We start from the raw sequence: 17,112 nt of genomic DNA on the forward strand, positions 1-17,112 counted from the left end.
AGGGGGTCTATGAACTTGGATAGGAAAACTATTTGATCCTTTTCCACTAATCTCTAACAGAAATTTAGCATTTCCTCAAATTGGGAATGTAGGCAGCAAGCCATAATAGTATTAACAGTGTCTGTGACTTTATCTGCGATCAAAATCACAAATATTTTCATATCGGATTAGAGTTATTGTATCTCCGAAAAGTTATTTATGCTCATCATCACTTCAAAACCTCTAATCTATAGACTTGCCACTCAGTCTTGTAACTTAATGCATTATTAAAGTAATATAACTAGATCACAATTTCTTAAAAGTATTCTTATAACCATTTCAATATGATTCATTTCCTTTGTAATTCTACACATTATATTTTATGCATCTGAAAACCATATTCTGAGACGTCCAGAGGTTTGACCAAACTGCTAGAGGGACCGATGACCAAAAAGAGACTGAGACCCTTGCCCTATATCTTGGTGCTCTCCTGCTCCACTGGCTTCATTTCTGATCCACAAAACTTTCTGTCTTACTGGAGGGCTCAAAAACACTTGTGTGCTAGTGCTGTGACATTAAGCAAATTCAAATTTCCCTGCTGCTTCTTAATCTGCAAAGTGGGAAATAATAACACTACCGACTTACCTACTTTTATAGGGTTTTTGCAATGACTCAATGAGTTAATAGCACTTAGTCCCCAACAAATAGTAACTGCTCATAAGTATTAGTTATTTTTATTATTGTTGTTCATATTGATTATCTCACTAATATATATCTTCTAATATATATATATACATATATATGTATATATATATATACATATATACTATTGCTATCTCTGTTTTTAGAAAAAGGAAACTGGAGCTTAGAGAGGTGAAATGACTGACCCAAGGATACACACAAGGAAATGGTAGAGCCAGAGTTCAAAGCCAGGTCTGTGTGACTCTCAAGGCCAGCAGAGGTCTCTCTTCAGCACATGGCTGATTAGAAGCAACTGCCTGTCTCCCCCAAACAGATGGGGACCATCAAGGGAGTAGTCATTTGGGGATGAACAACAAGCTCTGCACACTCCTGAGTTCTCTTCCCCAACTTATTCCTACTGTCCATACCTCCAGCTTGATGGGGGGAAGAGGGTGCTTCCAGCTCCACTTGCATACCATCAGGCCGCAGCCAGATCTCAGGAGGCCAGTTCTCCCATCCTCCCAAAGTCTACTGCCAGTGCAGCGCCTACATGGGAAGGGGACAAATGAATACCAAGCTCATTTAGGGTCATGAACCAGCCTCTACTCAAGCCTTACAGAGCATTGGAGTTGGGGCAAGGGGAGCGACTGGGGACTCAGAAATGGATGAGCTTGTCTGGGCAGTGAAAGCAGCATCAAGAAGGAAGTGGTCTGGGAGCAGAGGAGATCGCCAGTTGGAGTGGGGCCAGGAGTGCTTATGAATTTTTAAGGCAGAGGGAATAGGGCATGCAAAGGGCTAGAGGCATAAAAGAGTCTGGTATGTAAGGAAAGAAGAAAGTAATTCAGAATGTCTGGGGTTTGAATTGAATGGAAGAGGGAAGAAGGTTGGCATGGGCAGATGAGATGGTAGTTTATTTATAACCAGATAGTGAGGAAGGCTGCAGCCATGAAATTAAAAGATGTTTGCTCCTTGGAAGAAAAGTTATGACCAACCTAGACAGCATATAAAAAGCAGAGACATTCATTACTTTGCCTACAAAGGTCCGTATAGTCAAAGCTATGGTTTTTCCAAATGATGTGAGAGTTGGATGATAAAGAAGGCTAAGTGCCAAAGAATTGATGCTTTTGAACTGTGGTGTTGGAGAAGACTCTTGAGAGTCTCTTGGACTACAAGGAGATCAAACCAGTCAATCCTAAGGGAAATCAGTCCTGAATATTCATTGGAAGGACTGATGCTGAAGCTGAAACTCCAATACTTTGGCCACCTGATGTGAAGAGCTGACTCATTGGAAAAGATCCTGATTCTGGGAAAGATTGAAGGTGGGCAGAGAAGGGGATGACAGAAGATGAGATGGTTGGATAACATCACCGACTCAATGGACATGAGTTTGAGTAAACTCCAGGAGTTGGTGATGGACAGGGAGGCCTGGTGTGCTGCAGTCCATAGGATTGTGAAGAGTCGGACACGACTGAATGACTGAACTGAACTGAGGAAGATCAGAACCTGGTCCACAAGTCTTCCAATAGAGGAAGGAGAGCCGTTAAAGGGTTTTTATATAGCAGCAACAGGACCAGATTTGCCTGTTCAAAGAACCATGCCCACCCACCCCACAACCAAGCTGCAGAAAGTGGATTGATTAGAAGGGGTAGAGACTAGAGGCTGGTTAGACCAACAGGTGGCGCTACTATAAAGAACCCGCCTGCCAATGCAGGAGACGAAAGAGACTACTGTTCGATCCCTGGGTCGGGAATATCCTCTGGAGAAGGAAACGGCAGCCCACTCCAGTATTCTTGCCTGGAGAATTCCATGGACAGAGGAGCCTGGTGAGCTATTGTCCATGGAGTTGTAAAAGAGTCGGACATGACGGAGCAACTAAACAACAACAAACAAGATCAACAAGGAGGCTAATTAAGTAGTCGGCGAAGAGATGACGCGGGGCTAAACTGGGAGGGGAGGAGTCTGGAACTTCTGACATTCCCTTTGGCTCTGCCTCTGCTCTAAGTGGTGAGGAGGAGGTGGGACCAGGACCACAATTGCTGGGGGCACTTGCCCTCCTCGAGTTTCGAGTTTCGTTGTGTTTGGAAAGTCTTCTTCAGGCCAGAAGACAATCGCCATGAATTCACAGGCTAACACCTCCAAGAGCAGAATAAACAGCCAGGGCCCTACTTTCTGGCCCTGCCCTCCTAGGAGAGTAACTGAGGTGAGGGGCCCCAGCTCTACCCCTCTGCGTGCCAGGCAGGAAGGAGAGAGGGGCCTCGAAGAGCAGGTCAGAGCCTGCCCTCAGTCAAAGGAAATATCCACCCTCCTAGGCCTTTCAGAGACTGTTTTCTTCCAAGTAGGTCCCGCTGTTACCAGGGCAACGAAGAACCCTGGGCTTTGTGTTTCTGTCTGTGGAGTCCCTGGGGAGAAGTGATCTGTGGAGCTTTCCCTAGTCTAGGCAGGAAGCAGGAAGTGCTAGCCGGAGGTGGAGCCCCTACTCCTATTTAGAGATAAACTCTTGCCTTGTTAATGCCTTTCTCCATCCCCTGGGAGGGGTCAAGGCCCCAGGGAAGTCAGTTCTGGCAGCCTAGGCTCTGGTGGACCTGGTTTCTCAAGGCCAGGCCCATCTTATGGCACACCTCTCTCAGGAAGTGCAATCTGAGCAAGTGTCCTGGAGGGGGAAGCTCACACCAGGCCATGCTACATGCTGGGGGATCACTGCACAAATATTTCTTGATCCCATACTATATGCTAGTGCAGGATCTCCAGGCTGGCTCCTGCTCTGGGGAGCTCTATGGGAAGGCTCAGAACCAAACTGGCCACTAAATGTCACCTGAGCTGGTTGGTCCCCAAGGCTCTTTTCTGCACTGGGCTGGGCTAGTCATTAGAATTGCCTAGGGAGCTTTTTAGAAATACAAATTCCTGGAGATTCTGATTCCACCAGTGTAGGTGTGAGTGGAGGGTGGAGGCTAAGAGTTCTGGATGTCTAACTTCTAGACCTCACAGTTGAACTCTGCAGTTGGAGCAAGTGACCTTAAGCTTCCTCTTCTGGGCTTTTGTTTTATTTCCTTGTTTGGGGCATGCAAATGGACTTCTGTGAGATACAACCTGGTCACTTCCATTGGGCAGCCAGGATCCCAGGTAGGGCCTTCCATCTCCTGAGTCCTGCATGCACTCTGTTGCAGAAGCCCTGGAAGGTATTAGCATTTCTGGCACCCATGGCACTCTGCTGATTCATCCTGAGCCCTCACCACCTCAGGCCCCCATCAACTTTCAAGATTTTTTTCACACCTTTCTTCTCATCCACATCTTCCCCACTCAGGCTTCTGCAGATGATTTTGTGAACTTAACTGCAAGATCTCACAGGTGTACCTAGTAAAGGTCATTTCAGCACATCCTTCTAAGTTAGATTGGGAGGGGGTGGCTCCTGATTCCATTTTGGAGGGGGTCCTCTAGTCCTCTAACTTAATACCATCTGCTAATGCCCTTGGCAGCCTACCTCTAGTTCTCCATCCAGCAGCCCACGTATTCACTCACTTCTTTGTTTATGTACTAACCTAGGGTTGTGGTCCTACTGTGTGGATCACGAAATGCTAATACCTGTGCTGGATAGCTGTGTGCTGGGCCCAGGGGACTATATGGATGAGGAAGCTATGTCCTAAGCAGGATTGGGAGTCACACAGGGTCCCAAATCCAGTCAGTGGTGTGACCAGACTGGAATACGGGGCTCTTTTTCCTATACTCACAGGGCTCCCCACTGCAAGGGTTGGCAAGGCTGAGCCTGCTCTTACTTGCCCCCACCTCCTTTGACAGGCCATCACAAATGCAATCTGAGATCACCTAGCTTTCCCTGAAATGGCATGAGAAACTCCATTGGGTGCTGGAGACTTTATCTGATCCCCTGAAGCAGAAAGGGGAGCTCCAGTACTCACTGATGCTGCTCATGGCCCCACAGCCTTGTCCCTCCCCAAAAGGGGCAGTTGTCAGCCACACACTCATGCATACTCATCTCCATAAACTCAGCCCTACCACTGGCCTGCCTTGCTCTTCAGGCCCTTCCTTGAAGGACAGAACTGGCTGGTTCTGGAGCTTCCAGAGATCGGGCACCTGGTTGCTTTGGCAAAGACCCAGAATCCAGTCAGGTTGAAGCTTGAGCATGACAGGGGGCTTTCTTGGGAAAAGGCTTGGAGTATCAGAGTTGAGAGTATAGATCTGGGAGTCACAAAGACCCAAGTCCACCATGCAACCTAGTATCTCTGAAATTCAGGTCCCTAAGTTCTATAAGAAGACACCATTACCTTCTTCACTGAGTGTGGGAATGAAATGTGGTGAAAGTGCCTGGCACACGGTCAGAAACAAGCTAGTTTCCTCCCTCTTTTCTCCCTCCCTCCCTTTATTCCTTCCCCATAAAGAGGCAAAGCAAGCGCACATCTGATGCCAGGCTTTGTTTCTCACAGCATGTCTGCACGGAGGTGGGCAGGACAGGATAGACCCTGTTGGAGGGCCAGTGGAGGGAGGTGGAGAGGGGTGAAGCATCCCTAGAGCTGAGGAATGGGCAGCTGTGGTGCTATGATAGCACCACTTAGTAGCTGTAAACCTTGGGCCAGGCTTTCTCCTCTCTAAGCCTCAGTTTTCCTCGTCTGTAAGAGGAGTGAGATGAAAGAGATAATGGGTGTGAAGTGCCTGGCAGAGCCACTGCTAGGGACTCGAGAAGCGTTCTCACCCACTGTCCCAGGTGAGAAAAATTCAGCTCATGACTGGGAAACTTGAGCAAATCCCAGAATGGGATTCAGTTTCTTCTGACCCCACAGTCTGTGAGGAGCAGTGAATTCTTGCTGGACAGTGGTCTGCGTGGACTTGCTCTGAGAGTGTATTTAAAAATCTTCACCAGCTTTCTCATTGATGTCCCATAGCTCCATCTAGTGCCAAAAAGTGGAAGGGCCTTCCCTCCTTCCCCTCTCCCTCCCTCCAAAGTCGTTTTAGCACCCTCTGTTGTGTTTGGAGGCCAGGGGGACTGCAGTGTTACAGGATGGTAAGGCTGGTCACTCATATCTTTATATTAGTGGAGAACTAATGCTGTTTTTTAAGATGCCTAGTCCCTCCACTTCCCTCCTGACAGCTTCTGCAATTCACAGATTCAGTAGGCTGGAGCCCTTAGTTTGAAGGACTTCAAGGCTTCAGGCTAGGGTTGATCCAGGCAATGTGTCTGGGAAGTACCTAATGCCTCCTTAGGTGGTCTTCTGCACTTGCTCAATAACCCAGAGAAACACAGTCTTTACACACCCTTTATCCTTTTATTGAGGAGAAAGCTTTAGCATACAGAACAATTTCTCATCTTCACAACACAGTAATACAACAGTAACACAATAACACATTGGTTTCAAACGATTTCTCCCCGGGTCTCTGGGAATCCCTGGGCTGCCCTCATACCCCTGCATGCATACCCCCACCCCCACCCACCCATCTTTAAACCCAAGAAATAGCCCAAAGCCCATAGTTTCTCTTACAGCTCTTGTGGCTGTTAGATCACAACATTGAAGATCTGGGAAAGGAGGGGAAGAGGGTCAAAGGGGAGCCCAAGCCCCCTTGCCACCAGAGGGCCATAAACCAGCTCACTGCTCATCTGCTCTTTCCCCGGCCGAGGCTACATGGGCTCAGGATGAAAAGCACCATGGGAACAGGCAGGGCCTGTGATGAGGGGTCCCTGTAAGTGTGGGTGCAAGGCACCTGTCCTTTGGACTTCTCTGACAGAGACATGGGCAGCAGGGCCAGCATGTTGGCCATCAGCAAACAGAGTCCACAGTCTTGAAGAATGGCAGGCCTCCTTCTGGAACTCTCTCCTGAGAAAATAGCTGAAAAACAGACAAAATTTTCTTTACAAGGTTATTTACTTTTGAACTGGTGGGGATGGGGAAAACCAGGCAATTGACGTGTCCAACACATTAGGAGAAAGCTCAAATAAGTTATTCAGTCTGCGTGATTGCATAGGTGGCAGCCATTTTAAATCCTGCTGATCAAGAGCTCGCAGGTCTCAGCTTTGAAAAGACATGGCAAGAACACACTAGAAAGAAAGGCAGCAAAGTGTTAAGAGTGTGGCTCATCTGTGTGGTGGGATTCTGAATGTGGCTTTTGGATCCCCATCATTTTCTCTATTTGCCAAATTTTCTATAATGATTATGTATTACTTTTCTCTTTGGAGGAGGGAGTAGCCTTTTTAAAAGATAGCTACAGGTTATAGGAGCCTGGCTCCACCAATCCCCAGGCTGAGAAATGTGTGAGCAACAGAAGTACTTCTTACCTCCCACTGATGAATAGAGACCTCACCGGAAACCAGTCGGAGGACTGGGTTTCTCTGTGACTCCTCTTCCTCCTGCTTCTTTTTCTTGCCTCTGAGCTCAAAATGCTAAGGCTGGGCTGAGGTTATCTGTCAGACTCCAGTGAGGAACAGAGGTTTAATTTACTATGTTTTCTTCCCTCTGACCACAGATACTTTGGCTGCATTTGCCCAGCTACCAGGCCCTGTGCAGGAAGCCCAGTGTGGAGGGCAGTTCAGGCCATCAGTGGATCTGGCTGTCATTCTGTGGCCAGAGTAACATAGTATGTACTTTTCATTGCAGAACCATGTCTTCTGGACCCAAAGCCAGCAGCAGGTCTCTGTGAAGGCCCCTAGGTTAGGACCCAGAAGCCCCAGGAATTACTAAGAGGCAGTCAATCTCTTAAACCTCACCATCTGCTCAATGCCCAGCATCAGACTATGGCTTGCCCCTCATGTGAGAGACATGAGGTCATCCCGGTTGCAAAGCTGCAGGAGGCACAGTCTCTGTAGAGAGAACCTTCCTCTCTCCTCTCAGAACTAAGGAGTCCTTCACGTTGGAGTTGAAGAGCAGGCTTTGGACCTCTCTCTCTCTCTGGCATTCTGGGAAAGAAAGGCCAATTAAGCCACCTCTGGAACCCCAAGGATGGCAAATCTTCTGCCAAGACCTATGGCTGGAGACTGCAGTCCAAGGCCTGGTCAGGGGAGGAGACCACCATCCCTAAGTTAAGAGTCACTCCTTACAAGGTCAAATTGAGTTGTTGCTGCTGCTTTCTCCGCCTCCTCCTCCATGACCTAACTGCCTACCCTTTAGGCAACGTCAAGGAAAGGAGTAGGGCATGGAATATTGGGCTGTGTCCACTAGGATGCCAAGGAGAGCAGTGAAGTAAGAGGAAAGGGTCCCAGATCTGGCGAGCTCTGAGGCCCTAAGCCCATGGTCTGTGGGAAGGTGGGACCAGCTTGCTCAGTCAGTTGAAGACAGGTCTCAGCTGGGTGATCTTGGACATGTGGCTTTGCATTCTCTCACTGGGCTAATTGGAGGGGACTCTTCAGGGCCCTCCTACTGGAGGGGTGACCTGAAGCAAGTGTAGGCTTCCAGGCACGTTTCTTGGTAGCATCCTGCTGTCCACCAATTATACCTAGTAAGTGACTTCAGTGGTTTTAGAAATTCAGTGGAGCCTGTCCCGGGCAGAGCAGTCAGCCATTGGGTGAAGTCCAGGTTAGCCAGCCAGAGGATTAAACCATAGAACAGAGTGTGAATTAACACAGGAGAGGTGAGGGCTTAGAACAACTAGAGGGGAAATACAAGAGGGTGACCAGTTCATTTATGGGACCAGGCCCAGAAACCTGCTCTCTAGATCCTGGCAGGTATGAGCAGAGTGCACACTGAGAGGACAGCTATCACCGCGCCCTCCTTTCCCGAGTGTCACTCCCCAGTCACGGTCACAGGATGGTCTGGAGTCCTCTAGGTCTTCTTCAGGTTCTGCAGGTCTGGAACTCCCTTAAGTACTGGTCAGTGAATGAGGCAGGTGTGGCAGCGAAAGCAGGGGCAGGGAACACAGTGGAAGGGTGTGTTGTGGGGGAGGGGGCAGCTCACTCCAGCTCTCACACGCGAATACGGCCCCGTGCAGCCCGGTGGCCCCCCTGCCTCGGAGTGAGGCGAAAGAGCACTGGGGGACGGCGTCGGATGTGGCGTTGCCCCAGGCGACCTGCGCGGCGAATCAGTGGCGGTGAACTGTAGAATGGTGAATTGATACCTGGAAGGCCCTCCAGAAGTGGGAGTCGATTCTGGTTCCTCCGTCTGCTGGGCTGTATGATGGGAGGCGACACATCTAGGAAGTTTTCATGATAGTAGCCAGAAGTCTGGGATGAAGCGTTGGCATAGGTGGGCTCCATCTCCATCAGCTCATCCAGGTCATCATCTTGGGTCTCATCCTCTGTCTCCTGCTCCTGCTCGGGCTCTTGCTCAGGCTCCTGCTCAGGTTCCTGACGGCCACCCTCATGTTCCTCTTCTTTCTTATCCTTACTCTGATCTTCCTCCTCCTTCTTCCTCTTCTTCCTCATCCCCTCCTCTTCCTCCTCTTCTTTCGCCTCTTCTTCCACCTCCTCTTCTTCCGCCTCCTCCTCCCTGTCCTCCTCTCCTTTCTGTTTCAGCTCCTTCCTCATCTCTTCCTCCCTCTTCCTCCTCTTCTCCTCCTCCTCCTCCCTGGTCTCTTGCTGGATTGCTCTCACGCGCCTCCGCTGGTCCTTGTTGAGAATCCTGCGCCTGCGTGCCTCTTCATCTTCATCCCCACTGTGGCACTCTTCTCCCTCTTCACCTTCGAGATTACGATCTGCTGCAAAAGGGAAGAAGATATTGCGAACCCCAGGGAGTGGCATTGGCTTGGGGACACGCACTTTTCTTTCTATCTCCACACACTCGAGAATCAGCTCGTCCAGGTCGGCCATTTCAGTTGACCATAAGAGCTCCTTGCGGAAGAACTCTGATAAGCCTTTGAGGAACTGGTTTTGAAGGCGGCAGTCATCCCAAGACAAGAATTGAGCCAGGAACTGAAAAGCATCTGCATAGCTGCCCAGGGTACAGTCTCCCTGCTTGAGCTTGCGGATGGCTTTTTTTGCCACGCTTGGGGGAATGGGGCCACAGAATTGCTTACGGATTTCATCCAGGAAGCGCGGAAAGTTGGCATGCAGGGGGCTTCCTTCCTGGGTGACTGAGACGGCCCAGTCCTTGGCTTCACCAGCGAAAAAGGAGATCAGAAAGGCCACCCGCTCAGCTCCCCCGGGGAAATGATCCTCATGGTCGGCTATGAAAGTCTCTAGCTGCATCAAGAATTCAGCCAGGTAGACTGGGTCGCCCGAGAAGGGCTCTATCTCAGGCCGCTCCAGCGGCGGCAGAAGAGGCTGCGGGGGCAGCTCCTTGGCCGGGGGCGGGGGCAGCGCCGGCGGGGGTGGACTGGGCATCGGGGGTGGGTCGGTGGGTGCGCCGGAGGTGCCGCAATCCTGGATCACGCTAATCAACAGTTCGTCCGGGGCATACTCGGGCTCGGTGCGCGGGGGAGGCCAGCACAGGAAGGGCAGTTCTCCCTCGGGAGCAGCGTCGATCTCACTGAGCGGGAACTCAAAGTTCTCCTCAGAAAGGGCGGGCACCCCGGGGACCGGCCAGCGCATGTAGCTCGAGACATTGCCCCGCAAGGAATTGACCTCGGCCAGGGCTCTGCCGAGCTGAAGGCCCAGATTGGCGTTCTCCCCGCGAAGGGCATTTAATTCTTCTCGCAGGGCCACGTTCGCCATGCGGAGGCTATTGAGATTTCCGGCCGCCTCGGACATCAGGACTAGCCGGGGCCCTGGGGCTGCGGGCAGGGGTGGGATGGGGAGATAGGGCCGTGAGAGGAGCCGGGGGCCGCGGCGGGGCGCGCGGGGGGCCGAGCCACACCCACTGGAGCGAGCTCGGAGGGCCTGGCGGCTCCACCCGGGGCGCGTTACCTCGTCCCGGGGATCGCAAAGGGCGGGCGGCGGCGGGAGCCGGGAGGCGCCGGGCGGAGGAGGCGGGCGGCGAGGCAGCGAGGCGGCAATCGGGCGGGCGGAGGCAGGCGGCGAGGTAGGGAACTGACTGCGGCACGATCTGTCGAGGAAAAATCTTGCGGCTGGCGCGTCCCCGCCTTTTAAGCGCGGCCCGCGCCACCACCCCCCACCCCCGGCAGGGGCGGGTCTTAGGGAACCGCGGGAGCCCACTGGCCGCTGCGTGCCGCCCCCCTCAAGCCCCCCCGCCCCCCCCCGCGTGGCGGCGCCTCTCACTGCCTCTCTCCTTCCCTAGCTGCAGCTAACTCGGGTCGGGAAAATGCGACAGCGACTGCCCACTCGAGGTCGTCATGGCGACAGCCAGTGAACGTGTTCCTCTCCTCGGGCAGGCCCCCGAGTGTAGAGGAGCTGCTTCGCGAGGCGCAGCTCAATCTCCAGAGCCTGTTGCAAGGTACTGAGAGGGAGGGGGGCTGCGGCCAGAGGCCACGGGCCCAGCAGCAGCTAGAGGGAGGCGACGAAGAAAGGACAGGGACCCGCGAGAGAAAAAGAGAGAATAGTAGAAAACCCATTGAAAAGCAAAAGACACACTGCCATCTTTCACCTTCCAAACTACTGACTCCAAAAGACTCTAATTTTAAGGCTGTTTACACCCCTTGCTCCCCCCTTCCTTTTTTTCAGTTCACTTGTCTCTGGGGGAAAAGGGACAGAGCCATGAGTCAAGTCATTTACAAAGAGCACCAAATGAGAGACTCTAAAATTAATGTGGGTCCACATCCCCTCAGGTCTTCTCTTGCCACATCACCCAAGCCTTTGGAATTCTGGCACCCAAACACAAAGGAGGCATCAACAGGGTCTCCCTCTCTGGGCTTCACACTCTCTGCTTTTGAAATAACCTTGTTCATGTGTCTCCTGGGTCACTCCTGCCTCACCAAGTAAGCCCAATACGCAGCACTCAGACTTCATCTCATTCCCAATTCCCAGCTCAGTGTCTTTGAGGTATACTGATGAGCACCTTGTACACAAAGCTAGGTCCACACAACCAGAGAAACAGCCCAGTCATAACACCTGAGCAGCCAGACTGTGCACGCCACGTGGAGTGAGAAAACCCATACTTGGAAATCAGACAGAGCCAGAATCTGAGTTGAATCCCACACCTAACTAGCTGTGTGGCATTATGCATATTACCCAACCTCTCTGAGCTTCAGGTTAGTCAGTCATCTTCAAAACGGGGATTCCAGTTCCCCACATGGCAGAATTTTGTGAGAATTAAAAATAGGGTGTTCCTAAACCAACTAGCAACAGTATCTGGCAGGTGGATAAAATGATACTGATAAAATGCAACATCAACTCCTGATTCCTGTCCTTTGGAACACAGGCTGATCTAGACACAATGTTAAAGTAACATAAAAGAGAAAAACAATGTGGTCCCTGATAGATCTTACAACATGAAAAACAAACACATTGACCAGTGGGATTTATCCAATGTAAGTGGCAAGAGGATTAAAACTCAATGCTATGAGAGAAACTCTTAGGGTGCTGCAAATATCTGGATGGAGATTACAAGGGGCATGCATATATCACAATTCACTGAACTGCACACTGAAGATTTGTGTACTTTACTATAGGTAAGTTCGATCTCAAGAAAAAATACAAATAAAACCCCAGTGCTAGTTACAAGGTCCTTATACCCTCCAGGCACTCATTGTCCCACTCAAGGCTCTTTTCCAAGCATAGAAGCCCTTCCTCCCTCTTCCTCACTCCAATCCTTATACTTTCTTCCAAGTTCTATGCTTGCTGATTCCAAAAAGACCTTTAACACTAGTTCTGCACTTTGCATGATTCCCTCCCTAAGCACTCATACAAGGCCCTTTGTACCATCTAGCTCAAAAGGACTTATATAGTTCTGAACTGATTTTCCTTTCATTTGTTCATTTACTCATTCTTCTGCTAATCCCAGGTATATATTTTGTCCACCTAACCAGACTGGGCTCCTCAATGTAAAGAATCACATCTCTTAGAACTCTCAGGTTTCTGGGAGAACCTGGCATAGGGCTGGATCCACAAGAGGGCATTTGTTGAGTGAACATTAAAAGCGAAAAGAGGTCTTACCAGCTGTCATTTTTGCATTACCAACAAAGGCTAACTTTTATGGAGAAGAGAAAACTTTAGAGTGGTCACCCAATTGGACAACAGCCATGACCCCCACCTCCCTGCCAGGGCAGTGGCCAGCTTAGAGAAGCAAGATTCCAAGGGACACCGTGAACCTTGTGTTCTGATGAGAGGAGCTGCTATGCAGAAAGAGTCAGTGTGCTCTGTGTTACCACCATGGGCAGAATGAGGACAGGTGGGTGGAAACCTAGGGGGAGGTAGATTTCACCTCAAGATAAGGAAGAACTTTCCATATGCCTGACAGTCCCAACTGTCCTTGGATGGAACGAGCCACCTTGGGAGGAAGGCTGCTTCCCTTCTCTGCAGGCAGGTGTGTGTGGAGGCTGAAGAAACACCTGGAAGGGCTGCTGAGGAGGAAACGGAGCCCAGAATGAAACGTTGGACCAGGGAACCCTCGAGGCCCCTCCTGACTCCAAGTTTCTATGATTCAAGTCTCTGTTTGAATGTGCAAGCACTGTTGGTTCTTTAGCCTCATTTCCTTCATTCATTGAATCCATCATTTAAATAAAACCCATTCAAATCTTCTGCATCCTTCTTGTTCCCTGACAATGCCCCTCAACTTCTCTTTCTCCTCTGCCACTACCTCCACCTTCCCTCTCTTTCACCTTAGCCCCCCTGGAACTGACATTGCCCTCCACCACAGTGGGGCTAAGGTGCAGGGAACCAAACCCTCAGAGGCTGAGGTAAGAGTTCTTGGCATCCAAGGGAATGTTCAACATTGAAATTCCCAAGGCAAATTTCTCTGTGCTTCACACAGGTCATGTCCCTGGTAGGATTGCGTAAAAACCTAAAGAGCTGCAGGGCTTCAAAGAAAGGGCCTTGGAGCAAAGAGTGGCCAAAGACATCTGCATCCTGAGTCTCTTCCCTGAGTTGAACACTTACCATGGGGGGCCATGGAGACAAAGGCTTAGTCCCGGAACCAGCACAACTCAAAACCATTGACTCTTTTTTCTCCTCATAGGAAGTAGGCATTTTTCCATTCCTGAATCCAGAGGCTCAGACACTGGGAACTAACCTAAAGAAACAATGCGAGTCAGACCTGGCAGCTAGAACAGGAGCCCCCAGCTTGTGGTCCTTCCCCAGCCCGGCACTTGGCCGTGGCTCCCTAGAGTGTGTATCCACTGTGCTGTTTTTCAGAAGAATATGAGGAACAGTACTCGGAGGCCAGACTTCTGGGGCAGACCTTCCGCTCTGCTGATGAGGCCCCTGAGCCCACCCCCAGCCCAAGGCTCCAGTCTGCCAGGCGTCTGGAGTTTGTACTGATGGTGAGTTGCCTCTTCCCCCACTTGGGAGAGCCAGCATGCAGAGCTTGCCCCACGCCCATTGACGGGGGACCTGAGACAACTTTCATTACCCACTGGAAGCTGCTACTTACCTCTGCTCACCAGTAGAGCCATTCCGAGGCCACACTGAGGTGGGCCCTGCACAGCAGGCATCTGGCCTGGCAGCCTATCCAAAAGCTTTCCTGCCTCCCCGATGAAGCCTCTGACCACCCTGCCTAGACAGCCATCCTGTGGGCACAGCCCATCTCCAGTTGGAAGCACACCCTTCCCATCACCTTCTTTCCCAACAGCCCACAAAATGGCAGCTGAGCGAGGATGAGACTACCATGCAGGGTGTGAGGGCCCCTGAGGCCTCCCTGAGCCTGCCTACCACAGCCGACAAGCAAGCTGCCTGGAATAGCCCCTTTCCTCTGCCCATCCTAGAGGAGAAGCGGTGGCTTCAGTCTTGTCCCACACACTCTGACATCGTGCCCATCAACGTCTCCGGTAGAGTTGCTTAGCATCACCTCTGTTTGCTTCCCTCTATGCCAACTATAGATCATCCTGTCCAAATGCACTGGGTGCTGGGGGAGGGAGCAAGACTTTCTTTGCTACTGGCTCACCATGCACTGTCAAGATTGTGAATCTCACCAGGGAATGGAGGCATGCTCTTTCTTCACTTTCTACTGGCCCTGCCACGCTAACTGAGACCATTTGATGGCAAAGGAAACTCTCTTACCAGAAAACTCTAAAACTTTATGAGTTTGTGTACTCTTTGGAGCATTAGAGTGTATGAGTTATGTTTGGTGTCAGAAGCTGGGTTTGGAGCACACAGATAGGAGTTTCAGGGGACATGTGGGGTTCAGGGTGCTGGTGGTAAATAGTAAGATCAGACAGAGCACAGACCAAGGGCATTGCAGCACTTTGAGTCATCACTCAGTCTCCTAGTGGGGGTGGGCTTCCTTCTAATGTGCAAGATCAAAGAGGAACCTGGTACTACCTTGAGATGGGAAAAATACTGTACACAGCTCAGCTGGCTTTTTCTCTGGGGACATGTGGAACCCTGTACCATACCCATTATTAATTCATTCACCACACTTCACCAGCTATAAGTGGAAGAGGAGGAAGGTCAACCATTTCAGAAGGAGATAGGGCCAACAACTTGATGAGATAAAGACCTCCTAACCCAAGGGGACCAGAGGCACCCTGTGAGCCAGCACTGGCCTGTGGTGTGTTGGAAAAAGTTGATGAAGATGATAAGGACAGCTCTGGCCACAGGTGGTGATACTCCCTGGATATGAGGTCATCCAATTCCACTGGTGTCATCTCAGGAAATCAGAGGCAGGAAGCAGAGCCCAGAGCCTCAGGAGATGTACCCAGAAGTGTGGGGGCTGAGAGGAAAAACTCACAAAGTGATGGTGGGCACTTTGTTTTTGAACTTCTACCTTGCCCTCAGTGAGGCTGGCCCTGTGTTTTTTCCACAGAGCCACTTGCTGGGGAGGGGGGTACCTATGTGTCCATGGGACTAAGAGGGGAGGGTTTGGTTAGCCAGCCGCTGAAAGAGACAGTGGTGGGAAGCAGCAAACTTTACTCCACTGCCCTCACCCTGTCCTTGCCCTAGCAACTCCACAGAAGCAAAGACTGAGCTGGTGCTTTGAGATAAGTAGATCTCAGTTACCACGCAGGGCGAACTTTGATCAAACGTGATCAGGGGGCTGGAGGGCAGGTTATCTGACTGCTTCCTGGATGCCAGGATGGGGCAATTTCTTGGAGACACTCATTGGCCCAAGTTAAAGCATTCTCTGAGAAAAGATTGCAATCAAACAACATCTAGTCTCAACCTGTCTGTCCACTTCAGAGGTTCTCACCCCAGGTTGTACATCTGAACAATCACCTGGGGAGTCTGAGAAAATGCTTCTACCTGGGCCCTATTCCCAGAGTGTTAAGTGTTCTGAGATGGGGTCCAGTTGTTAGAGTTTGAAAAGCCACCCAGTTTATTTTGATATAAAACCAGGGTTGAAAACCACAGCTCTCAGCCACCTAAGACTCACAGGTAACCCCAGGGTGGACCTCTGAATTTCAGCATGCATGCTTTGGAGCTACGGGTGCCCAGGGCCAAGATGGGAGGGATGGGGAAGAAGGGTCACCTGCCTGAATGCTATTCATTCTCATCGCTACTGCCATCATCCCTTCTCTCTACCTCAGGCCAGTTTCTACCATACTGTGAACAGAAACCAGGATGCACCCAAGTGTCTTTATTTTGGCTACAGGGCAGCAGTTTGATAAACATGCAAGTTTGCGACACTCGTTGTTTAACACAGAGACAGCCGTGAACCCCAAGTCCACCCTGAGGCGGAGGCGGACCATTATTGGATTCTCTAACTATTCCCAGCGAGACCAAGGTGACCCCACCATAGCTGATCCCCCAAACCTTTTCCTTTGCTCACTCTTACCATTTCTGCAACCCAACTGTTATTGCTGTGACAGAGAACAGGAGTGATTGGGGGAGAGGGGGACTTTGGACATCTTGAAAAAGGCAATATATTAATAGTAATTAAGGATAACCAAAAGCCTTTTGTAAAGGGCAGCAACTGAAAATGGATAGATCTCCAGTCTAATAAATTTGTTATGTTGTTGTTTCCCATTTTAAATAGAAAATAGCTATATATGTCAACTTTAGGCGGATAAAGAAGGAAATCATCACTAAAAGTAGCATCTTCACAAAACCGTTACTGCCATTAAATGAATGCCATCCAAAAAGCGCAGACCAGAGAAATGTGTACAAATTCTGGCCTCTCCACTTACTAACTGTGAGGCCTTAGCCAAGTTCCCTAACCTCTTTGAGCCTCAGCTTCTTCATCTGTGAATGGGGATGATGATTCCAACCCATGGAGTGGTCGTGAGGATTAGAGTTATTGTATGTAATTTTCCTACCATGTGCCTGGTATATGGTATGTGTTCAGCAAATAGTGGCTGTTATTATAAATTATCATGAGAGTAGTCATCTTCATCGTCATCCTTCATTCATCGTAATAATTGTTATGTATATGAGAAAACCTTTGGGGGTTTTCAACATCTGAATGGTTTCCTCACATTGTAAGTTATCCTCACTTTCTCCTGTTGCCAATCTAAAAAGCCAAGAATGCAACCAAACTCTGAACTTTTCAGCTGTGGCATACTCCCAATGTGCTGCTGGAACTGAAGGTCACA

At 50.2% G+C, this 17,112-nt stretch overlaps 2 protein-coding genes across 3 annotated transcripts in view; one reads left to right on the plus strand and one right to left on the minus strand.

The window, feature by feature from the left end:
* The window catches only part of NHSL2 (NHS like 2), a 307,160-nt gene that overhangs the window by 279,160 nt on the left and 10,888 nt on the right, over nt 1–17,112 (plus strand). The gene's annotated exons all lie outside the window — the stretch shown is intronic.
* On the minus strand, nt 5,929–10,604 carry RTL5 (retrotransposon Gag like 5). 2 transcript variants are annotated; one of them, XM_065916141.1, is made up of 2 exons: nt 8,710–10,602; nt 5,929–6,491 (listed from the first exon to the last, which is right to left on the minus strand). In XM_065916141.1, exons 1-2 carry the CDS (start codon nt 10,277–10,279, stop codon nt 6,259–6,261), a joined length of 1,803 nt encoding a protein of 600 aa, XP_065772213.1. In that variant the 5' UTR covers nt 10,280–10,602; the 3' UTR covers nt 5,929–6,258. The 2 variants fall into 2 exon arrangements, with proteins under 2 accessions (XP_065772213.1, XP_065772214.1); XM_065916142.1 differs by having other exon boundaries at nt 6,354–6,491; nt 6,938–10,604.

This window comes from Muntiacus reevesi, chromosome X (genome assembly GCF_963930625.1).
Source record: "Muntiacus reevesi chromosome X, mMunRee1.1, whole genome shotgun sequence".
Classification (NCBI taxonomy): Eukaryota; Metazoa; Chordata; class Mammalia; order Artiodactyla; family Cervidae; genus Muntiacus; species Muntiacus reevesi.